The 24,995-nt window shown below is 46.4% G+C and overlaps 2 protein-coding genes across 3 annotated transcripts in view; one reads left to right on the top strand and one right to left on the bottom strand.

Moving 5' to 3' along the window:
* The window catches only part of mlip (muscular LMNA-interacting protein), a 186,951-nt gene that overhangs the window by 146,840 nt on the left and 15,116 nt on the right, over window positions 1-24,995 (bottom strand). The gene's annotated exons all lie outside the window — the stretch shown is intronic.
* On the top strand, window positions 1,229-5,686 carry LOC138736432 (histone H2B 1/2-like). The gene has a single exon (XM_069885942.1). It carries the CDS (start codon window positions 1,838-1,840, stop codon window positions 2,207-2,209), a length of 372 nt encoding a protein of 123 aa, XP_069742043.1. The 5' UTR covers window positions 1,229-1,837; the 3' UTR covers window positions 2,210-5,686.

Raw genomic sequence — 24,995 nt, 5'->3', positions numbered from 1 at the left:
TCCTCGTTCTCTGCCCTTGCCCATAGATTTCCCTTCATTGCTGCTTGTCAGGGCTCGTCTATTTTACAAACGTGACCTTCGGCCGATAGACTTTCTCTTTGGAAATTACTAAGATGATGCGCGATCCGTCGGCACCGGTTACAACCCCCCCCCCCCCCCCACCAAACTCTGGTCCGGGGAACACTCGCTTGTCTCGTCTCCGGCTGAGCTGAAGCCCCTCAAATCGGCTCCGTATATTCACACACAGGGCTGGGGATATAATTAATCGACATTTCCAATGGTATTTATAAGAACAAATGGGCCGCACGGTTGGCGAAGCGTTGAGCGCCACGTCTTGACGGCGCCAGCGATCGGGACGGGGGTTCGAATCCCGCGCTGTCTGTCAGGAGTTGGAACGTTCTCCCCGTGTCTGCGTGGGTTTTCCCGGGGACTCCCGTCTCCTCCCTCCTTCTAAACGAACCGGGCTGCAGGGTAATTGGGTGTAAATTTGGTGACACAGACTCGTCGGCCGGAATAGCCTGTCACTATGCTGTATGTTTAAATTAATTTAAAATATTCAGCGAAACTCTAGATTCCCTGAAATTGGCGGGCGGTTTGAAAATAAAGAGCAGCCAATCAGACTGCAACCTCTGAGCCGCGTGATGGCGGAAGTCTGACCCGCTGTCAAAAATATCCAAATGTGGCCAGAGATAACATTGCCCGGCCGCCCCAGATCTTCAAACTCTCTCCTTTCTATCCAGTTGATGACAGGATGCAGCCAAACGCTGCCTTAAAATGTATAATTGTAATCTGCTGATGTCAATCAGAATTCCTGGGCGTATTGAACATGGAACAACACAGCGGAGTTCAGGCCCTTCGGTCCTCGATGTTGGCAAACAAGTCAGCAAAAGGACGCAAGGTTGTTCCGAACAGGATACAGACGGTGATGGAGGGATGACGGGCTTGCGATGGAACGTCACTTCACAGCAGGGGACCGCAGCAGCCGCCCTACATGAACGCTTGGATATGTGATCAGGGAGCTTCCAGCCAATGCCAGTATTGATAGGAGTCGAGACATGAGATGGTAATCAGTTGGTATGTCGGGGACAGCATTGTCCCATGGAATTTAATCCTAGTGAGTCCATGCCCATATATTTTTTGGAGGAGCAGAATGGCCCTGACGGATGAACAGAGGGACCTTGGCTTTGAAGTCAATGACCATATTTCCTAGAATAGATCCAGCTGCGTGAGGGATTATGGGCAGGGAAGACAGACATGGCTCTGCAGAGTTTTAAGACGCAGAGAGCGGACGTGAAGGCCGAAGCGGACTGTTGAGGTTGTCAGCCCGCACCGGTGGCCCGCTGACGGCTACCACTGTCCTGTCGGCTCCCGCCGCCCCTGCCTTGAGGGGTCATGGAGGGAGAGGGGTGAACGGGGAGATGGGTCACAGGCTGACGTCGTCATCAGACGCCCCTAACCTGCCGCTTGGAGCGGCTGGATAATTATAAGTGACGGAGGACCTATCCCCGAGAAGAGTTGCAATCGGTACATTCAGAAAGCCTTGTCTCTAGGTGAAAGGGCGGAGACTTTGTCTCGGGTAATTTCTTCAAACTCGGTGTTTCCGCATTCAAGGCAGGGACTGCCTTCTGTTACTGGAGGCGGTCGGGGTCTGTGATTGGTGGCTGTGACATATCCAATGAAATTGTTTAGAGGAAACTCTTGCTGTTCATTCGCCAAATGGACCAATGATACACGTTGCGTCCCCATTCCCTCATTAGCATAGCATGAGGGCTCTGCCTATTTAAACCACACTCGTTCTTTCTTAAGTTTATTTCTGTGTGTGTAATCGAGAGAAGAAATGCCTGACTCGAAAGCAGCGCCCAAGAAGGGCGCCAAGAAAGCGGTGTCTAAGCCAACTGGTAAAGGCGGCAAGAGGCGCAAAAAGTCGAGGAAGGAGAGTTATGCCATCTACATCTACAAAGTGTTGAAGCAGGTTCACCCCGACACTGGGGTCTCCTCCAAGGCCATGAGCATCATGAACTCGTTCGTCAACGATATTTTCGAACGCATCGCGGGCGAAGCTTCCCGCCTGGCCCATTACAACAAGAGATCGACCATCAGCTCCCGGGAGATTCAGACCGCCGTGCGCCTGCTGCTGCCCGGGGAATTGGCCAAACACGCCGTGTCGGAGGGGACAAAGGCGGTGACCAAGTACACCAGCTCCAAGTAAAGCCCTCACCAAGTGCCGACGACTCGAACCGAAAACAACGGCTCTTTTAAGAGCCACTTCCAGTCTCACTGAAAGAGTTCTCCGAATCCCCCTGCGTGGAATTGGCTCTGGTTCTATTTGTTTCCGGTTTTGTGTAATTGCAGACGTGCTTGGGAGGCTGGTTTCACTTCCGATCTCTCCTGTATTTCTGCCCGCTGGATGACGGCAGTTGGTCTGATTTTGAAATACTTTACCCTCGCATTTTTACAACCAGAGCCGATTAATGCAACCAAAAGTTGTTGCTAACGTTATTAATTGCTGTGTTGGCGACATTTTAACTGGATTTCCCCGTATTGTAACAGCTGATCACATTTCTACTCGGGAACATTGGATTGAACCTGAGAGTCTGTAGGTGCTGTTATTGCATTAAAAACATGAACCCGTTGGAGTAATACAGCAGGTCTCGCAGCGTTCACAGCAGGTAAAGGTATAACCAACATTACAGGCTCGAGTCCTTCAATATGCGAGTAAAAAGCAGGGTTAGAAGGCCGGACAGACTGATGAAATCCAAACCAGACTTCCCTACCCCCACCCAGTGGATTGGAGCATCCCTCGGATGGCGTGAAGAATGAACGGCCTACTGGAGTGTATGTCATGGATGGGAGATGTCTCATCACAACATCCAGTGCTTGAATAGATTCAAAAGGAATTGCTGGGAGTCGACCTGAAAGTGCATTATGCAAGGCTTGGAGGCTGACACATGCCACCCATTTTATCACAACTTTAAAAATTCTATCCTTTCCTTCACCTGACTTGGCGCTGCCGTCTCGGATCCGCCTGTAGTTTCTGAACAGGAGGTGAGGTGGGGGCGGTGCGGGCGGATGCGCTCATTTTCCGGAGAAATTGTACGAAAGGGGAAAAGGAGTGAAATGGGCTGTGGGTATCGAGGTCTGAAGCGGGCCAGAGACAAATATTAATTCAATTAAGGGAGGCCGTGGGGGACGGTGGTGAAGGAGAAACATGAGAAGGACAGATCCAATTTATTCTGCGCTACAAAGAGAATGGGGTGTGACAAATGCTGCCGTTCGTCCTTCCACACACTGAGTGGCCCTGAAAAGAGCCTTTCGGTCTCCGATCGATGATTGTCCGCTTTGCTGCTCTTGGGGCTGGCGGCTCCGCTGCCTTCCTTGGACAACAGCCCGGTCTGGATCTTCAGCAGCACCGCGCCCTGAGCGATGGTCACCACTGCCAGCAGCTTGTTGAACTCCTCGTTGTTGCAGGTGTATCGGGGTTGTGAGAAGTACAAATTCTCACACATGAGTCTCTTTAAAGTCGGTGACACAACGAGCTTTATTTACAAGTCTGCAGAGTTGGACTCAACTGGCTTCTCGCCAAGTCAAGCCCCGATACATACAGTGCATTGATTTTTATACCTTTTTTGCTTGTCCTTCCCCTCCTCTTTAACACTGTTTTAATTGGTTAGTTTTTGCAAAATCATTCTAAGTACACTTGCATTTGTAATTATCATGTTAGTTACGTACACTACGAACTCTGCACACACTAAATTCTGTTTTTCACCTTATCAATCTTTGGCTCCTACATGTCTCTTTGTGACCATGAAAGATCTCTGTTTGTTATAACATTGTCCAGCTAAACTTTTATGGTAAGCTCCCTGTCTATTCTGGCTTCCCTTTTTAGGATTAATCATCACATTTTAACTTAAGCCCTTTTTAACCTAAATTCTCTATCTATAACAGGGGTAATGCGGGTCTTCTTGTCTGAAGCCGTGTTGCCGGCAGCTCGAGGATTTCAGCCGTCAGATACTCGAGCACAGCAGCCAGATAGACCGGGGCTTTGGCGCCCACCCGCTAGGCAGCGTTCCCCTTTCTCAGGAGCCTGTGAACATGGCCAACTGGGGAACTGCAGTCCGGCCCGGGATGAGCGACACTTTCCCTCGTTCACACAGGCATTTTCGTGAACTCTGGCAAAATGAATGAGGGAATCATAGAAACATAGAAGATAGGAGCAGGAGTAGGCCATTCAACGAGATCATGGCTGATCTTAAAGTTCAGTACCCCGTCCCTGACTTCTCTCCGCAACCTTTAATACCCTTATACTGAAGAAATATGTCTAATTCCCTCTTAAATAGATTTAATGAACCTGCCTCTACTGCCCTCTGTGGCAATGAATTCCACAGATTCACCACCCTCTGGGTAAAGAAATTCCTCCTCATCTCGGTCCTAAATGGTTTGCCTATTATCCTCAAACCATGGCCCCGGGTTCTGGATTTTCCCATCATTGGAAACATCCCATCTGCATCCATTCTGTCCAGTCCTGCCTGAATTTTATATGTCTCTATGAGATCCCCTCTCAATCTTCTAAACTCCAGGGAGTACAATCCCAATTTGAGCAAAACCTCATAAGTCATTCCTGCTATTCCAGGTATCAGCCTGGTGAATCGCCTCTGCACTCCCTCCATTGCAAGAACATCCTTCCTTAGATAAGGTGACCAAAACTGCACACAATACTCCAGGTGTGGTCTCACCAAGGCCCTGTACAGCTGCAGTAAGGTATCCTTGTTCCTATACTCAAACCCTCTTGATATGAAGGCCAACATACCATTTGCCTTTTTAACCACCTGCTGTACCTGCATGCTCGCCTTCAGAGACTGGTGTACAAGTACCCCTAGGTCTCTCTGCACTTCCCCATCTCTTAATCTATTGCCATTCAAATAGTAATCTGCCCTCCGGTTTGTATTACCAAAGTGGATAACCTCACATTTATCCACATTGTAGTGCATTTGCCATGTATCTGCCCAGTCCCTCAATTTATCCAAATTGCACTGGAGCTTCCTGACCCCCTCTTCCATGCATACAACCTCTCCTAGCTTAGTGTCATCTGCAAATTTGGAGATATTACATCCAATCCCCACATCCAGATCCCTGCAGGCTCGTGGGGCGGGGATGAATAGGGAGAGCGCTGCTGATTGGTAGATCAACAGGTCATCTCATTGGTCATAGGTGAAAGGCCTAATAGACCGGCAGCTCATTCACCAATGAAAAGCGAACACAAAAAAAGTATCTGCGGAAAATAAGCGTCAATGACCAAAGGACATGAAATTTGAAAAGGTTGCCAAAGTAAAACTGAAAAATAGGGCTGAAAAACAACAAATTCCTGACAGATATATTTGAACACGAAATCCCTACTTCACCAGGCGTTCACTCTGGATCCACCCACAAAACCCCCCCCCCACCAGGTTCAGAAACAGCTGCTAGCCCTCAATAACAAACTCAGTCAGGGACTTATTTAAGGCTATTACTTTTGTACGTTTGTAATATTGTATCTCAGTATTGCATGTCTTTATTTGTGGAGGGTTGAGTCGATTTATTTTTGCACTACCAATACATGGTAATCCTGCCTTGTCCTCAGGGAAAAGGAACTCAGGGTTATGTGTAATGCATGTATGTCCTCTGACAATAAATCTGAATCTGAGCCTGAGTTCACTGAGGGATGAGACATGCCGCAAATTTCATTTTCCCATTTCTTTGAACATCTACAAAGAGCTGAAAGAATGCCCACACACAGAATATGGTTGTGGTCAACCTTTGTGGCAATGGAATTAGATAAAAGACAGAATGCTCTTCACTGGACATTGGTATCACACTGATTCTCCTCATGAAATATATCTAAGGGGTGGAAACAGAGGTGTGGAAACTGAGGTGTGGAAACAGATTGGTGGAATCTGAGGTTTGGAAACAGAGGTGGGAAACAGAGGAATAGCAACAGTGCAGGAGAAACAGATGGGGAAACTGAGGAATGGAAACAGGGGGTGGAAACATAGAGGAGGAAACAGAAGGGTAGAAACAAATGGGTGGAAATAAATGGGTAGAAACAGAGGTGTGGAAACAGATAGAAACTGAGGGGTAGTAATAGAGGGGTGGAAACAGGTGGAGAAAGAAAGGGGTGGAAAGAAAGGGTAGAAAATGAGGGGAGAGAACAGAGGTGGGGAAACAAAGGAATGGAAACAAGGAGGGAACAGAGAGGTGGCAAAAGAATGGTAGAAACAGAGGGGTAAAAACAGAGGAGGGGAAACGGAAGGGAGGAAACAGAGGGGTAGATATAGATTGATGGAAACACAGGGGTGGATCAGAGGGGTATAAACAGTAGAGGGGTAACAAAGGTGTAGAAACAGATGGGTGGAAACACAGGTGTAGAAACAGAGGTGGGGATACAGCGGTGTGGAAACAGGTTGAAACACAAGGGTGGAAACAGACGGGTTGAAACTGAGGTAGGGAAACAGAGGGGTGGAAATAGGGGTTGCAACAAAGGAGTGGAAACAAGGGTGGAAACTAAGGTGGTGAAACAAACAGGTGGAAACAGCAGGGTTGAAACCGTGGGGTTGAAACCATGGGGTTGAAACCATGGAGTTGAAACAGCGGGGTTGAAACAGAGGGGTTGAAACAGGTGTGGAAACAGAGGGATGGAAAGAGAGGTGGGAAAACAGAGGGGTGGAAAGAGAGTGGTGGAAACAGAGGTAAAGAAACAGTGGAGTGGAAATAAAGGGGTGGAATCAGAGGTATTGAAACAGAAGTGGTGAAACAGAGGTGGGGAAGTAGATGTGTGGAAATAGACATGTGGAAATAGAGGGGGTGGAAACATTTGGGTCGAAACAGAGTGGTTGAAAGGGATGTGTGGAAACAAAGGGATGTAAAGATAGGTGTGGAAACAGGGGTTGAAAGAGAGGTGTAGCAACCGAGGTAGGGAAACAGAGGAGTGGAAACTGACTGATGGAAACAGAGGTGTTGGAACAGATGGGTGGAAACAGAGGGGAGGAAAAAGAGGTGGAGAACTGAAGTGGGGAAACAGCAGTGTTGAAACAGATTGGTGTAAACAGAGCAGTGGAAACAGGGTGGAGAAACAGATGGTGGAAACAGAGCTGAAGAAACAGTGATGTGGAAACAGAGGAGTGGAAAGAGAGTGGTAGAAACAAAGGTTGGGAAACTGGTGTGGAAACAGAGAGGTGGAAAAAGAGGAGTGGAAACAGACCAGTGGAAAGTAAGGTGGAGAAACAGCATTGTGGAATCAGACAGGTGGAAACAGAGGTGCAGAAACTGAGGTAGGGAAACAGAGGTTTAGAAACAGAGGGGTGGAAACACAGGTGTTGAAACTGAGGTAGGGAAACAAAGGTGTGGAAACAGAGGGGTTGCAACAGAGGAGTGGAAAGAGATGGGTGGAAACAGAGGTGGGGAAACAGAGGGGTGGAATCAGAGGTATGGAAGTGGACAAATAAGGTGGGGAAACAGGTGTGGAAATAGAGGGGTGGATAATGAGGAGTGGAAACAGACAGATGAAAACTAAGGTGGTGAAACAGAGGTCTGGAAACAGACAGGTGGAAACAGTCAGGTGGACTCAGAGGAAGGGATACAGAGGGTTGGAAACAGAGGGGTGAAATCAGAGGTATAGAAACATAGGTGGGGAAACAGGTGTGGAAATAGACGGGTGGAAACAGAGGTGGGGAAATTGAGGAGTGGAAACAGAGGAGGGGAAACAAGAGATGTGTGAACAGAGGGGTGGATACAGAGGTTTTGAAATTGAGGTAGGGAAACAGACATATGGAAACAGACGGGTGTAAACAGGTGCGGAAATAGAGATGTGAAAACAGAGGTGGAATCAGAGGTGTTTAAACCTAGGTAGGGAAACAGGTGAGTGGAAACAGATGGGTGAAAACAGAGGTGGAGAAACTGAGGAGTTGGAGCAGATGGGTGGAAACAGAGGGGTGGAAACGGAGGGGTGGAAATAGAGGGGTGGAAATAGAGGGGTGGAAATAGAGGGGTGGAAACAGAGGGGTGGAAACAGAGGGGTGGAAACAGAAGGGTAGAAACAGATGTGTAGAAAGGGTTTCCAACCCTGTTTCCAGCCCCCTGTTCCCACTCCTCTGTTTGCAGTCGACTGTTTCCCCACCTCAGTTTCCCCACCTCAGTTTCCCCACCTCAGTTTCCCCACCTCTATTTCCCCACCTCTGTTTCCCCACCTCTGTTTCCACCTCTCTATTTCCACCCCTCAGTTCAACCACTCTGTTCCCAAACCTCTTTTTCCACCCATCTGTTTCCACACCTCTGTTCCCACACATCTGTTTCCACCCATCTGTTTCACTCCTCTTTCTCAACACCTCTGTTTTCACACCTATATTTCTACACCATTGTTTCCTCCCATATAGTTCTACCCATCTGGTTCCACACCTCTAGTTCTCTACCTCAATTTCTCTACATCTGTTTCCACACCTGTTTCCAGCCCTCTATTCCCACACATCTGTTTCCATCCATCTGTTTTCATTCCACTGTTTCCACACCTCTGTTCCCACACATCTGTTTCCACTCCTCTTTCTCAACACCTGTTTTCACACCTCTGTTTCACCTCCTATGTTTCTACACCATTGTTTCCACCCATCTCGTTCCACACCTCTAGTTCCCTTCCTTGATTTCTCCATGTCTGTTTCCACACCACTGTTTCACCACCTCTGTGTCTCCACCTCTGCTTCCACCCATCTGTTCCAGCACCTCTGTTTCCATACCTCAATTTCCACACCTCAGTTTCAACCACTTTGTTTTGACCCATTGGTTTCCACCGCTATGTTTCTGCCCTTCTATTTCCACACCTCTGTTTCCCCATCTCAGTTTCTACACTTCTGTTTCCACACCTCTGTTTCCACCCCTCTATTTCCACGTCTATTTCCACAACTCTGTTTCCCACCTCTGTTTCCCCACCTCTGTTTTTATACCTCTGATTCCACCCCTCAGTTTCTACACATCTATTTCTGCACCTCTGTTTCTCTACCTCTGTTTCTACCCCTCAGTTTCCACCACTAACTTTATTAACCTCTGTTTTCCTACCTCTGTTCCCACCCATCTGCTTCCTCTCCTCTGTTTCCACCCTTCTTTTTCCACACCTATGTTTCCCTACCTCAGTTTCAACACCTGTGTTTCCACCCCTCTGTTTCCCCACCTCTGTTTCCTGTCCTGTTTCCACACCTCAGTTTCCACCACTCTGTTTCAACCTGTCTCTTTCCACCCCTGTTTCCACCTCAGTGTTTCCCCACCTGTTTCCCCCTCAGTGTTTCCCCACCTGTTTCCCCACCTCTTTTTCCCCACCTCTGTTTCCACCCCTCTGTTTCCACCCATCTGTTCCAACACCTCTGTTTCCACTCATCCGATTCCACCCCTTTGTTTCCACACATCTCTTTCCCCGCCTCTGTCTCCACACTTCTATTACTAACCCTCTGTCTCCACTCCTCCTTTTGCAGCCCTCTGATTCCACCCATAATTTCCCAACATCTGTTTCTACCCCTCTGTTTCCACTTGTCTGTTTCCAGTCCTCTGTTTCCCCACCTCTGATTCCACCCATCTATTTCCCAACCTCTGTTTCCAACCCTCTGTTTCTACCTCTCTGTTTCCAACACCCGTTTCCAATCCTCTGTTTCCCAACCTGTTTCCTCTGCATTGTTTCTATCCCTCTATTCCACCCCTCTGTTACCACCCCTCCGTTTCCACCCCTCTGTTTCTACTCCACTGTTTCCCCAACTCTAATTCTAGTCCACTGTTTCCACCTCTCTGTTTCCAGCCCTCTATTCCACCCCTGTGTTTCCACCCCTCTGTTTTCAACCCTCTGTTTCTACACCTTTGATTCCACCCAACTTTTTCTACACTCTCTTTCCACCCCTGTTTCAATCACTGAGTTTGCACACCTCTTTTTCCCCACCTCTGTTTTTATCCCACTCTTTCTACCCCTCTGTTTCCACTTCCCATTTACAATCCATTGTTTTCCAACCTGTTTGCTTCTACCTCTCTTTCCTCCCCTCTTTTCTACCCCTCTTTCCTCCCCTCTTTTCTACCCTGTTTCCTCCCCTCTGTTTTCATCCTTCTTTGTCTACCCCTCTACTTGTACTCCTCTGTTTCCACCCTTCTGCTTCCAGCCCTCTGTTTCAACCATGCTATTTCCCCACATCTGTTTCCAATCCACTGTTTGCACCCCTATGTTTCCACCCCTCTTCTTCTACCCCTCTGTTTCCACCCCTCTTTCTACCCCTCTTTCCACCCTGTTTACCAACCTCTGTTTCCCCTGCACTGTTTCTACCCATTTCCACCCCTCTGTTTCCAACCTATGTTTATACCCCTCTGTTTCCACCCATCTTTTTATACCCTCTCTTTCAACCTCTCTGTTTCCACCTCTGTGATTCCACACCTCTTTTTCCCCACCTCCGTATTTACCCCTCTGTTTATACACCTCTGTTTCAACACACTGTATCCAATCCTCTGTTTCCGAATCTCTGTTTAACCTGCACTGTTTCTAACCTTCTGTTTACACTGCTCTGTTTCCACACATCTTTCTTCACCTCTGTTTCCACACCTCCATTTCTACCATTCTGTTTCAACCACTCTGTTTCCCAACCTCTGTTTCCCCTGCACTGTTTCTACCCTTCTGTTTCCACACTTCTGTTTCCACCCCTCTATTTTCACACCTCTGTTTCCACATATCAGTTTCCACCCCTCTGTTTCTACCGCTCTGTTTGCACCTCCCATTTCCAATCCTCTGTTTCCCTACCTGTTTACCCTGCACTGTTTCTCCCACTGTTTCCACCCCTCTATTTTCACACCTCTGTTTCCACATATCAGTTTCCACCCCTCTGTTTCTACCGCTCTGTTTGCACCTCCCGTTTCCAATCCTCTGTTTCCCTACCTGTTTACCCTGCACTGTTTCTCCCACTGTTTCCACCCCTCTATTTTCACACCTCTGTTTCCACATATCAGTTTCCACCCCTCTCTTTCCCAACCTATGTTTCAACCCCTCTGTTGCCACACGTTTCCTCCCCTCTTTTTCTATCCTCTATATCCACCCCTCTGTTTCCACCCCTTGGTTTCCATACCTATGTTTCCAGCCCTCTGCTTCCACCCCTCTGTTTCCACCCTTCACTTTACCAACCTATGTTTCCACCCCTCTGTTTCCACCCCTCTGTTTCCACCCCTGTTTCTCTGATTCTAGTCGTCTGTTTCTACCCCTCAGTTTCCATCGCTCTCTTTCCACATATGATTTCCACACCTCTGTTTACACCTACCTATTTCTACCCATCTGCATCCACCCTCCTGACTCTACCCTCTGTTTTCCCACCTCTGTTTCTAACCCTCTGTTTCTAATCCTGTTTCCCCACCTCTGTTTTCATCCCTCTGTTTCTACCCCTCTGTTTCCACCACCCTGTTTCCAATCCTTTTTCATAACCTCTGTTTACCCTGCACTGTTTCCACCTCTCAGTTTCTACACCTCTTTCTCCACTCTGTTTCCACCCCTTCTCTTTACCAACCTATGTTTCTACCCCTCTGTTTCTACACCTCTGTCTCCTCCCCTCTTTTTCTATCCACTGTTTCTACCCATCTGCTTCCACCGCTCTGACTCTACCCTGTTTCCCCACCTCTGATTCCACCCCTCTGTTTCCCAACCTTTGTTTCCCCACTTCTCTTTTTACCCCTCTGTTTCTACCCCTCTGCTTCCATCCCCCTATTTCCAATCCTCTGTTTCCCAACCTATGTTTAACCTGCACTGTTTCTTTTCCCAACCTATGATTCTACCCCGCTATTTCTACACCTGTTTCCTCCCCTCTATTTCTACCCTCTATTTCCACTCCTCTCTTTCCACACATCTTTTTCCACCCCTCTGTTTCCACCCCTTTGTTTCCACACATCTGTTTCTACCCCTCTGTTTCCAATCCTCTGTTTACACTCCTCAGTTTCCACCCCTCTCTTTCCACATATGATTTCCACACCTCTGTTTACACCTATCTGTTTCCACCCATCTGGATCCACCCTTCTCACTCTACCCTCTGTTTCCCCACCTCTTTTTCTAACCCTCTGTTTCCAATCATCTGTTTGCATGCCTCTGATTCCACCTAGATATTTCCCATCATCAGTTTCTACCCCTCTGTTTCCACCACCCTATTTCCAATCCTGTTTCATAACCTCTGTTTACCCTGCACTGTTTCTACCTCTCAGTTTACACCCCTCTCTTTCTCCACCACTGTTTCCACCCCTCTGATTCCAGCCATCTGTTTCCACTCTTCTATTTCCCCTGTCTCCACTCCTCCTTTTGCAGCCCTCTGATTCCATCCACATATTTCCCAACATCGGTTTCCACTCGTCTGTTTCCACTCGTCTGTTTCCAGCATTCTGTTTCCCCACCTCTGATTCTGCCCATCTATTTCCCCACGTCTATTTCCAACCCTCTGTTTCCACCCCTCTGATTCCACAGCTCTATTTCCCCAACTCTGATTCTAGTCCACTTTTTCCACCCCTCTGCTCTACCCCTCTGTTTCTGCCCCTCTGATTCCAGCCCTGTTTCCACCCCTCTGCTCCACCCCTCTGCTCCACCCCTCTGCTCCACCCCTATGCTCCACCCCTCTGCTCCACCCCTCTGTTTCCACCCCTCTGTTTCCCAACTTATGTTTCTACCCCTCTGATTCTACCCCTCTGATGCTACCCCTCTGTTTCCCCAACTCTGATTCTAGTCCTCTGCTTCTACCCCTCTGCTTCTACCCCTCTGCCTCTACCCCTCTGCCTCTACCCCTCTGCCTCTACCCCTCTGCTTCTACCCCTCTGCTTCTACCCCTCTGCTTCTACCCCTCTGCCTCTACCCCTCTGCCTCTACCCCTCTGCTTCTACCCCTCTGCTTCTACCCCTCTGCTTCTACCCCTCTGCTTCTACCCCTCTGCATCTACCTGTTTCCACACATCTGTTTCTCCACCTCTGTTTCCCCTCCACTGTTTCTACCCCTCAGTTTCCACCCCTCAGTTTCCGCCCCTCAGTTTCCACCCCTCTGTTTGTTTCTGCCCCTCTGTTTGTTTCCGCCCCTCTGTTTGTTTCCGACCCTCTTTTTGTTTCCAGCCCTCTATTTGTTTCCAGCCCTCTGTTTCCCCACCTCTGATTTTACCCCTGTTTCTACACCTCCGTTTCAACATCCCATTTCAAATCCTCTGTTTCTGAACATCTGTTTCCCCTACACTGTTTCTACCCTTCTGTTCACACCACTCATTTTTCATACCTCTCTTTCTCCTCATCTGTTTCTCCACCTCTTGTTTCAACCCCTCAGTTTCCCAACCTTTGTTTATACCCCTCTGTTTCTACCCCTTTGTTTCAACACCTCTGTTTCCCCAACTCTGATTCCATCCCTCTGTTTTCCAACCTTTGTTTTTACCCCTGTTTCAACCCCTTTGTTTCTACACCTCTGTTTCCCTAACTCTGATTCTAGTCCACTGTTTCTGCCCCTCTGTTTCCAGCCCTTTGTTTTCAACCCGGTTTCTACACAACAATTTCTACCCTCTTTCTACCCCTCTGTTTCCATCCTTGAGTTTGCACACTTCTTTTTCCCCACCTCTGTTTTTACCCTACTGTTTCTACCTCTCTGTTTCCACCACCTGTTTACAATCCTCTGTTTCCCAACTTGTTTCCCCTGTACTATTTCTACCCCTGTGTTTACACCCATTTCCAGACCTCTCTTTCTCCACCTGTTTTCCCACCTCTTTTTCCACCCCTCTCTTTCCTAACCTATGCTTCTACCCCTCTCTTTCCTCCCCTCTTTTCTATCCTGTTTCCACCCCTGTTTTCATTCCTCTTTTTCCACCCCTCTACTTGTACCCTTCTGTTTCCCCCCTTCTATTTCCCCCCTTCTGTTTCCCCCCTTCAGTTTCCCACCTTCCATTTCTACCCTTCCATTTTCACCCCACTGTTTCCCCACATCTGTTTCTACCCCTCTGTTTCCACCCCCTGTTTCCACCCCCTGTTTCCACCCCCTGTTTCCACCCCTCTGTTTCCACCCCTCTTTTTCTACCCATTTCCACCCTGTTTCCCAACCTCTGTCTCCCCTGCACTGTTTCTACCCCTATTTCCACCCCTCTGATTCTACACCTCTATTTCCCCAACTCTGATTCTAGTCCAGTTTCCACACCTCCATTTCCACCTCTCCATTTCCACCCCTCTGTTTCCACCCCTCCGTTTCCACCCCTCGATTTCCACCCCTCGATTTCCACCCCTCTATTTCCACTCCTCCATTTCCACTCCTCCATTTCCACCCAGCTTTTTCTACCCTCTCTTTCCACCCTTCTGGTTTCACCCCTGTGTTTGCACACCACTTTTTCCCCACCTCTGTTTTTACCCCTCTATTTCCACACCTCTTTCTGCACCTCTGCCTTTTTAAAACACTGTCTCTTCTAAATGTCCTTGATGAGGTTAATACTGATGCTTGTGATGCCGCTGGCCAAGTTCACATCTCATAAGAACATAATAGGAGCAGGAGTTGGCCATCCAGCCAGTCGAGCCTCCTCTGCCATACAATGTGATCATTGCTAATCTGATGATAGGCTCATTTCCACCTACCTGCCTTTTCCTCATATCCCTTTATTCCCCTTCTATGTAAAAATCTATCCAACCTTGTCTTAAATATATTTACTGAGGTCACCTCCACTGCTTCAATGGGCAGTAAATTCCACAATTCACCACCCTCTGGGAAAAGCAGTTTCACTTAATCTCTGTCCTAAAGCAGAATTTTGAGGTTATGTCCCCTAGTTCTGGTCTCCCCTAACAATGTAAACAACTTACCTACCTCTATCTTTTCTATGCCTTTCATAACTTTATATTTGTCTATGAGATCCCTTCTTATTCTTAATCTCTCCACATAGGCTAACCCCCTCATCTCTTGAATTAACCTGGTGAACTTCCTCTGCACTGCTTCCAAAGAGAGTAAGTTCATCCTTCCTCAAGTAAGGAGACCAGAACTGGATGCAGTTCTCCAGATGCGGTGTAACAATATTAATATTTGGGGAGAATTTATAAGATTTAGAGTGGGTTGCATACATACACATATTTTAAAACAGATCTTAAAACAGACTGAAGAATTCACATTGCAAGATCTCTGGAGAATGTAAGCACCTTTCACAAGTAGGTGTTAATTGAACTGACGTCATAAAATGCTTGACCATTGTCTTGCTGGAGTCATGCTGTCTATCAGTACCCTTTCTGCAAAGTGCTCACAGAAAGGTCAATTCTGGATTGTTTACTTAAGATAACACCAGATGGAGCAGAAGAAATAACTCCTGTTGTTTGCTGGAGAAGATGGGGGTTTTGCAAGACGTGAGTCACATACTCTCTTTGGAGTTTCAGTTGGAAAAGAGAGAGAGTTAACAGCTTAGTCAGTCAGTCGGTCAGTGTGTGGGACACTGGCAAGTAACTGAAAAGTGCAATCCAGGGAAAACTGTTTGAAACTGATGAAAGCAAGTTCCAGAGCAGTAGATGACTGGAAGTGCTATCTATCTGATGTTTCTCTTGAAATAGAGGAAGGAATGGAACTTTGTGGTAGCTTTAAGAAAGAATATTCTGATCATCCATCTAGAAGACCCTGAGGGGGAAAGTTTCATCAGCGAGACCCTGAGGTGACTAGTGGTGGCACCTCAGTTGTGGAAATTCTGGAGCAACAAATATATATCTCTCTCTCTCTCTGCAAACCCTACAAGAACCTTTCTGAGTGGTAAACATTTACCTTTCAAGCACCAAGCCTGGTGAACTTTATACATGTTAAATTCTGTGCACAGTATGGTGATTGCCTGAAACCAGAGAACTTGGAAGAAGAAGTGAGATTGAACTGTGAACCAAAGAACTTTTCTTAAATTTATACACACATTACATACACGTGCACTTAGAATTAGAAGGGGGTAATTTGGATAGGTATAGAGCATAGTATAAGAATAGAGTTAAGTTTGATTCTATTTTCATGTTTGAAGTTGATTAAAAATAACTTTTGTTTTGAAAGTCACTTGCTTGGTGAATGTTGGTTGTTGCTGGGTTTTGGGGTCCTTTGGGCTCTTAACAGCAGCCTCACCAGAACCTTGTACAGCTGCAGCACAACTTCCCTGCTTTTAAATTACATCCTTCTAGCAATGATAGCCAACATTCCATTTGCCTTTTTGATAGCCCACTGCACCTGTAAACCAACCTGTTGTGATTCCTTCTGCGAGGCAGAAGGCTGCAATCACTTGCTATTTAAATAATATTCTGATCATCCATTTTTCCTTCAAAAGTAGATAACCCCACATTTTGCCAACAGTGTACTCCATCTGCCAGACTCTTGCCTACTCACCTAACCAATCTATATCTCTCTGTAGTCTCTCCGTCAAACAGAACCTGCCTAGGCTGAATCCATGCTGCATCTGCTGATGGATCCATTTTGCTCCAGATACCTCACTATTTCTTCTTTAAGGGATAGTTTCAAGCATTTTCCCAACTACAGACATTAAAACTAACCTATCATTCCCTGCCTTTTGTCTACATCCTTTTTTGAATACCGGTGTGACATTCACTGTCTTCCAATCCATCAGGACCTGCCCAGAGTCCAGAGAATTTTAGTAAATTATCACCAAACCCTCAACTATATCTTCTGCTATTTCTTTCAATACCCTTGGATGCATTCCATCAGATTCACGGGATTTATCTATCTTTAGACACTTGAGTTTTGTGAGATTGACCTCTTTAGTAATAACTATTACATCTAGGTCATCACCTCCCATCACATCCATAACATCTGCCTTTGGCATGTTTGACATGTCCTCCACTGTGAACACCAACACAAAATTGTTATTCAAAACCTTAGTCATTTCCACTTGATCCAATATCAATTCCCCTCTCATACTCCAAGGCACCAATCTTCACTTTAACCACCCCTTTACACTTTTTAATAATTATAAAAACCTTTACTGTCCATTTTTAGATTTTATGCTAATCCTTTCTCATAGTTTACCTTCCCTCTCTTTATTGCTCGCTTCATAGCCCCTTATTGCTTTTTTAAGTTTTCCCCAGTCTTCTACTTTCCCAAGCCTCTTTGTAACTTTATACACACGAGCTTTTAGTTTGATGCCTTCATTAATTTCCTTAGATTGCCAAGGCTGGCTGCCCCACCCTTACTGTTCTTTTTTTTAACCTAGAATATACTTTTATTGAGGACCATGAAAAATTTTTGAAAGTCCTCCACTGTTCCGCAACCATCCCTTCATATACCCTGGCCAACTCCTTTCTCATCCCCTATAGGTTTCCCTTGCTGAGGCATAACACACGGGTTTTAGACCAAACTATAGTACCCTCCATTTGTATGATAAACTCAATCATACTGTAATCACTCTTTCCAAGAGGATCTTTAACTACAAGATTGCTAATGTTTATTTTTATAAATCATTTAATTATTGTATCAGCTGTCATGGAAATTAAATCTCATGTCAGAACTGTACTGATCACTCAGATGGGCCAGCACAGTTAGCAGAGCAGGTAGCGTAACTGGGGTTCAAATCCCACACTGTCTTTGTACTGTCTCCCAATGGGTTTTCCCCATGGGCTCCAGTTTCCTCTCACTGTTCAAAACGTACCAGGGGTGTGGGTTAATTGGGTGTAAATTAGATGGCACAGACTCTTGGGCAAAAATGGCCTCATACCATGCTGCATGTCTAAATTTAAATCAATCATTCTCCACTGCCCCTTCCACTTCAATCAAGTTTTACAAATTGTCACTTCATGCACTGTATGCTTGAAATTACATTTCATGAAGTGAAATTAATTGGAGGTCAACTACATTGAACCTGATGAAAAGATGCAAAATTCCAGTTGGTGAAGATCACTTGAAAAATTAAAAAGTAATGCAGCGTGGGCTTGTTTCAATCAAATGGAACAAATGTGTGGTGCTGACTTGTGTAAATCTACTTCCCAACAATCTAATCCTTCCCTACCTTACACCCATAACCCTCCATCCATGTGCCTGTCTAAGAGCCTTTTGAGTGTCCACCACCACCCCTGGCAGTCAATTCCAGGCACCCATTTCTGTAAAAATAAATTTGATGTCTCCTCTAGATTTTCCTCCTCCCACATTAAACAGATGTACTCTGGTATTTGTTATTTTTGTCCCTGAAAAAGAATGGTGGCTTTCCACCCAATCTAAGCAGCTCATAATCTTATACACCTCTATTAGGTAACCTCTCATCCTTTGTCATTCCACTGATAAGCCCTAGCCCAGTCAACCTTGCTTCATCTAATATTCTTCAATCCAGGAAACATCCTGGTAAATCTCCTCTTCACCCTCTCCATAGCTTCCACATCCTTCTAATAATGAGACAAACAGAACTGAACATAATACTCCAAGTATGGATTAACCAAGGTTTTATAGAGCTGCAACATTACCTCATGGTTCTTAAACTCAATCCACCAACTAATGAAGGCTAACACACCATATTGTGATGGATTATATGATATTTTATATTGTATAAAGATATGTTTTTGAAGGAGATAGATTGTGGGGGAAGTGTAAGTCACAAACAAACACAAACACCACAAAATAGACCTCATTTAGAGCTTTGCTCAAGCCAGACAGTCCAGGCTCTGAATGCCAATAGATACTTGACAAGCAGGTGTTAATTGGACATGATGTGGAGTAATGGATTATTGTTTTGAAAGCAATAGTTGAATGGCTCAGAAGTTGGGGTCCGGTGCCGCAACCTATCTGGTTACAGTTTGCTATTCTAAGAAAGTCATTTGGTTTTGCAAGCAGAGAGTGAGAAGGGATCAAACAGGCTTTCTCTGAGAGAGAGAGAGAGAGAGAGAGAGAGAGAGAGAGAGAGAGAGAGAGAGAGAGAGAACTGGTTTCTGCAGTCATGGCAAGCTGGCAGCTTGTTGAAACCCCATTTTGAAGATGGCTTGTCAGTTCTGAGTTCAGCCTGTTGAAAACCCTTGAGGTTCACACAAGAGGAAATGACTAGCATAAGTGTTTCATCTGAAATAAGGAAAACAAAAGGAACTCCGTAGTGACCTGCATAAGAAGAGGTTATCATTTGGAAAACCTTGCTGGGGTAAGTTTCTTCGGCAAGACATTGAAGTGGTTGATCAGAGGGAATCAGTTTGTGTTTGTGTCCAATGAGCAACAAATCTCTCTCTGAAACAAACAAGAACATTCCTGAGCAGTAACCATTTAAGCACCACAGCTTGGTGAAAATTCATAAATGTTAAATTCTGTGCACAGTATAAGAATTGCCTGATACCGGTGAACTTGGAGGAGTGAGAAGTAAGATTGGACTGTGAATCAAACAACTTTTCTGAACTTGTACACATTACATACACATGCACTTCGAATTAGAAGGGAGTTAAATTAATAGTAATAGGTTAAAGTTTGATCCTGCTTTTATGTTTAAAGAAAATTAAAAGCAATTTTTGTTTAAGTAACCATTTGTCTTGGTGAATTTCTATTGCTGCTGAGTTTGGGGGTCCTCTTAGCCCATAACAATGTCTTCTTAACCACCCTATCGACTTACACCACAACCGTGAGGGATTAATTGACCTGGACCCTAAGATTTCTGTTTCTCCACACTGTTAAATAATCCCTACCATTAACTATGTACAAGTTAGCATCAAACATCTCAGAGAAAACAAACTATTTATCAGAGAGCTACCCCTCAGCATCACAAGATTGAGTTTATTGAAGCCAAACAATTTCCTACAAAATATTATCAACAGCTGATCTCCCTACTCTTTCCCAGTTTATTGTGAATCTCCCTCAAGGATGAAGGGGTTTGGCCCACTTTTCTCATCTGTTCTCCTCTCCCGCTCCCACCCCCACCTTCCCCAGCTGTTTAATCCAACATTACATCACATCCACTTTCAGATGCAGGACATAATTGTGTTGCAGGAAAGGCATTTATTGCAATGTGACAATAGAGCAGAAACCTGTTGCAAAGCACTGATTTAAGACTTCCTCACATAGGGGGTAAAAAGCGAAAAACACTCATCAGATCTCCTCAGCTGTCGACAATATAAACTTTTCTTACTCAAAATGGAGGACAATCATTTTGGATTTCCAGCATTTTTATTTTAGATTCAAATAGATATAAGATATCTTGCACTGCTTGAGTTTAGAGATAAGCATTTACCCTTCAAAGTATACCAAGAGTGGGTGCAGGGTTGTGAACAGGACTTGTGGGCATGAAGGCAGATGGCATTGTGAAAGTGCAAACAGGGAAAGGAATGTGCAAGTGTGTGGATGAGGGCTTAACATCATGTGTGTGTGTGTGTGTGTGTGTGTGTGTATGTGCGACTGACTGATATTCAAGAACCATGTGCCAGCGAATGGAAAGGAATGCCACCTGTTTTGGAATGTCACTGGTCTGGCTATATTACCCTATGCTTGCTAACACATGAACAAGGCTTACATCCACTAGGACTTCTAGAGCTTGTCAATCTTATGATTTGAACCATCCCTTGAGTATTACACAGTTTTGCTCTTGTAACCTGAGGTGTGACATTATTGACGGGTGCAATGAAGGTTTGACAGACTGATCCCTGGGATTGCAGGAAGGATGGATGAGGAAAGACTAGATCGAATAGGGTTATACTCATTGGAATTTAAGAATGAGTGCAGATCTCATTGAGATATACAGATATATAATTCTGACAGGACTGGATGAGTTAGATGTGAAAAGGATGTTCCTGATGTTGGGGAAATGCAGAAAAAGAGGCCAAAGTTTCAGAATAAGGTAGAAGCCATTTACTGGAACTCCATGCCACAGAGAATTGTCAAGGCCATTTGATTAGATATATTCAAAAGGGAAATGAACATGGCCCTATTGCCTAATGGGGTCAGAGGGTCTGTAGAGAAAGCAAGAATAGGGTACTGAGGTCTCATGATGAGCCACAATTGTATTGAATGGTGGTGCAGGCTCAAAGGGCTGAATGGCCTTCTCCTGCATCTATTAGGTGTATTTAAGGGAGAAATTGATGTTTTTGATTAGCCAAGACTTCAAAGGTTAAAGGCCAGGCAGTGGGGCTGAGTGGTAAAATGGATCAGGTCATGATTAAATGGCAAGGCAGACTCAATGGGCTGAAAAGCCTATTTCTGCTCCCATGTTATGGGCTTATTACAATGTTTGAAGGATAGGTGAGCATTGTACTGGAGAATTATACCTTTGTAGCCGACTGCTGCAAAGAAACACACACATAGTATGGCAGGTTAAGCTCACTACTTTATTAGGGCTGGAAAGGCTGCTTTTATACTGTTCAAGTTCCTGCCATTTTTGCTGATTGACTGAGTCAGCCGTATGAATAACAATAGCGGGCGGGAACGTCCATGCATATGAATCCCCTTCTTCCCCAGCCTGTTACTGCTGAGTTAAATGGGCACCTTGACCAATGTTATTTTAGGGCTGTTGGTCTGATGCTGCCCCAGATTCTACCCCCACTGGTTCATAGACCTGGGAATCACTTTAGCAATCTCTGTCCGCATCTGGTGCCGTGCGATGTGCCGGCCCGATCTCAGCAATTGCAGGCCGCCACATGACCCTCCCCCAAAAATGATGTTACAGTCTATAATGTCCATAGGTATAGGCCCCAAAGTCTGTTGTGGTCTGCCTCTGCATCGAGGTGTTGGTGACTTCATGGGTTTTGTAGGGTCCGTGAGGGCAGGCTTGAGTATATCTGTAGTGAAGACCTTTGGTTTGTCACTGATGTCCAGCTCGAGGGTGGCTCCGTTGTTCCAGATGACTTGAAAGAGACCTATGTATGGCTTCTGCAGTGATGAATGGTGGGGTCCTCTGCATACAAACACGTATTCACAGTCCTTGAGTTCTTTGGGGATGTTGGACTTGGCTTGACCGTGTCTGGAGGGTGGGATCGAAGCCAGGTTACCGACCTTTTTGTGCAGCCTGAGCAGGAAGGTGGTTGTCTCCTCCTGCTGTCCTCTGGCCTGTGGAACAAAATCCCCGGGAACTGTGAGTGGGGCTCCGTAGATGAGTTGAGTGGAGGATGTGTGGAGGTCTTCTTTCGGTGCTGTTCAGATGCACAGTAGTGCCCATGGCAGTTCATCCACCCATTTGGGGCACTTGAATCTGGTCATGAGGGCAGTCTTAAGGTGTCTGTGAAAACACTCCACCATGTCATTGGCTTGCGGGTGGTTTGCCATTGTATGGTGTAGCTGAGTACCCCACAGGTTGGCAATGTCGGGCCACAAACTGGAGGTGAACTATCCGCCTTGGTCAGAAATGATGGGCTGTGGAAGTCCGAATCTTGCAATCCAGGATGAGAGGAGTGCTTTGGCACAGGACCTGGTGGATGTGTTGGCCACGGGGATTGCTTCTGGCCACCAGGTGAAGCAGTGAACCACTGTGAACAGGTAACAGAAACACTGAGAGACTGGCAAGGGTCCCACTATGTCCACGTGAATGTGGTCAAACCTGTTCTGTTGGCTCGAAAGGCTGTGGGGGGACCTTGGTGTGTCGCTGCCCTTTGGTTGTTTGGCACTGTGTAGATGCCTTGGCCCACCCCTGGACTTGTTTCTGCAATCCATGCCACACGTACTTGCTGGCCACCAGCTGGTCCATAGTCCTGATGGATGGGTGTGCCAGCCCATGGATGGAGTCACCTCCATGCTGTTGGGAATATAGGTTGAACTGAGGGGAAAGGATTGCTGGGAATCCCGCTAGCACCTTGGGAAACTTATCCTCCGAACTATGGAAGGAGTCCAGATGCATTGCTGGAAACATAGTACCCCTCAGTGCGATGGTCTGGTAGGTCTCAGTGTGGACAAGTCACTTGCCCTTAAGGTCCACTAGAAGGCTGTGGGCTCACAGCAAATCCGCTCTGAGGAGTGGCTGTACCACTGCGGCCAGCGTGAACTCCTATGAGAACTGACTGCCCCCGAACTGCAGCTCAGCCCTACGAGTGCCATAGGTCCTTATACTGTTGTTGGCAGCCCTCAACGTGGGTCTCGCTAGCCTGCACCTATTGTCCAACCCAGTCGGGGGTATCACCCTAACATTCTGCTCCTGTATCCACCAGGAAGCGTCTGCCAGATAGGTGGTCCCAAACATACAGGAGGCTCTCTTGGTGGCCAACCATCATGACCATCAGCGACGGCTTGGCCTTATTGTTTCCCTGGAACTCGCAGAGGGACTGGCATCAGCGGGCCTCGGTGCCTCATCTCCGGTGGTAGAAGCACTATCTGTCGCTGGACTCGCTCCTGCCTCTCGTCTGCTGTTCCTCACTTAGGACTGCTCTGGTCTGATTGCAGGACTTCTTTACGAGCCCCACGGTAGCCGAGCACTTCTGTTTCTTTTTCAACAGAATGTCTGCTCATGCTGTGACTTTCTGAGGGTCGGTGAAATCTGCCAGGAGCCGTTGGATGTCTTCAGGCATCCGTTCCAAGAATGCCTGCTCAAACATGATGCCGGGCTACTCATCTCCCAGGAGGGCCAGCATCTCGTTGATGAGTGCCAATGGGGATTTGTCTCCAAGCCCATTCAGATGGGGCAAACATGCTCCTCACTCTTGCCGCGAGAGTCCAAATGTCTCGGTTAATAGCTCTTTGAAGGCAGTGTAAATGCCTTCCAATGGTGGCCTGTGTATAAAGTTGGCCACTCTGTCTTCAGTCTGTGGATCCAGCGCGCTGACCACATGGTAGTACCAGGTCGTCTCTGCTTTGATGCCCTGAATCTGGAAGCTCACTCCTTTATTAGAGCTGGAAAGGCTGCTTTTATACTATTCAAGTTCCTGCCATTTTTGCTGATTCTGAGTCATCCATATGAATAACAATAGCGGATGGGAACATCCATACATATGAATGCCTTTCTTCTCCAGCCTATTTCTGCTGAGTTAGCTGGGCAACTTGACCAACGCCATTTTAGGTTTGTTGGTCTGATGCTGCCCCACCTTCTACCCCTGCTGGTTTGTTGTCCTGGGAGTCGCTTTAGTGATCTCTGTCCGCGTCTGCTGCTGCGCGATGTGCCGGCCTGATCTCCGCAATTGCGGGCCGCCACATCTTCAACCTGCTTGTTAAATAATGCTGTTAATGCTTTAGTATCTGCTGTTTAAAGGAAAGCATCATTACCAAGGACATCAAATTGAAACAAAGTATGGTTACAGCTTTGGTCTACAGTTCCAACACTTACTCTAAATCCCCATATCAAAGGGAAGTTACTCACTGGCCTGTGTTTACTGCTTGTAAAAATGTCTTATTCTTGTCACTGCTGGTGGTCAAACCTTTCAATGTACGATTCACAATACAGAACCAGACACATTTTTTTTGAGTTGCAAGATTCAAGATAGGTTATTGTCATGTAATAGTACAGAATGTAATATTACACAAAATTTCCTCCTACCTGCCATAAGGCAGACAGAGAGAGGCTATTAGTATCATCTGGCATCCCTTACAGTACGAGAGGAAGCGAAGCAAGAGTCCCTTCAGTGTCACTGAGTGTCCGTGGATTCACCTCCAGTGCTCCCACAGCCTGTGCAGCCACACAGATTCCTGTTCGATCCATTCACAACCTGAGGTTCAGATACAAACCTCCAACACGATCAGGAATATTTCAGTGCCCAAGGACCTTCGGGAGCCTTTCTTGTTGTGACACACTCTTGAATCCCAGTTCCAATACCTGGTTCAAATGAACCAGTCGCCAGCAGCCTGAGGGGATCCTTCAGCTACTGAGCCCCTCCCTAGTTCATTGCTATGGTCACTTTCCCCATAGGGTCATCTCCTCTGCTTTTCCTTCCCAACACAGGGTGTTTTCTCTGTTTCTGGTGTCCTGCACCAGTCTGCTGCTCCCCAGAAGTCTACACCCTTTCATAGCCACTGCTCAACACAGCTGTCACCATCTTGGGCACAGACCTCAAGGTGGTAGGACTTTATGCACATACATCTTCTGCTCCTTTAACAGGCCACTTAAAGCCTGTACAGAGCTGCTAGCATTAGAATTTGG

This window comes from Narcine bancroftii, chromosome 6 (assembly GCF_036971445.1).
Source record: "Narcine bancroftii isolate sNarBan1 chromosome 6, sNarBan1.hap1, whole genome shotgun sequence".
NCBI classification, from domain to species: Eukaryota; Metazoa; Chordata; class Chondrichthyes; order Torpediniformes; family Narcinidae; genus Narcine; species Narcine bancroftii.
This window is presented reverse-complemented; position numbering and strand designations above follow the sequence as displayed.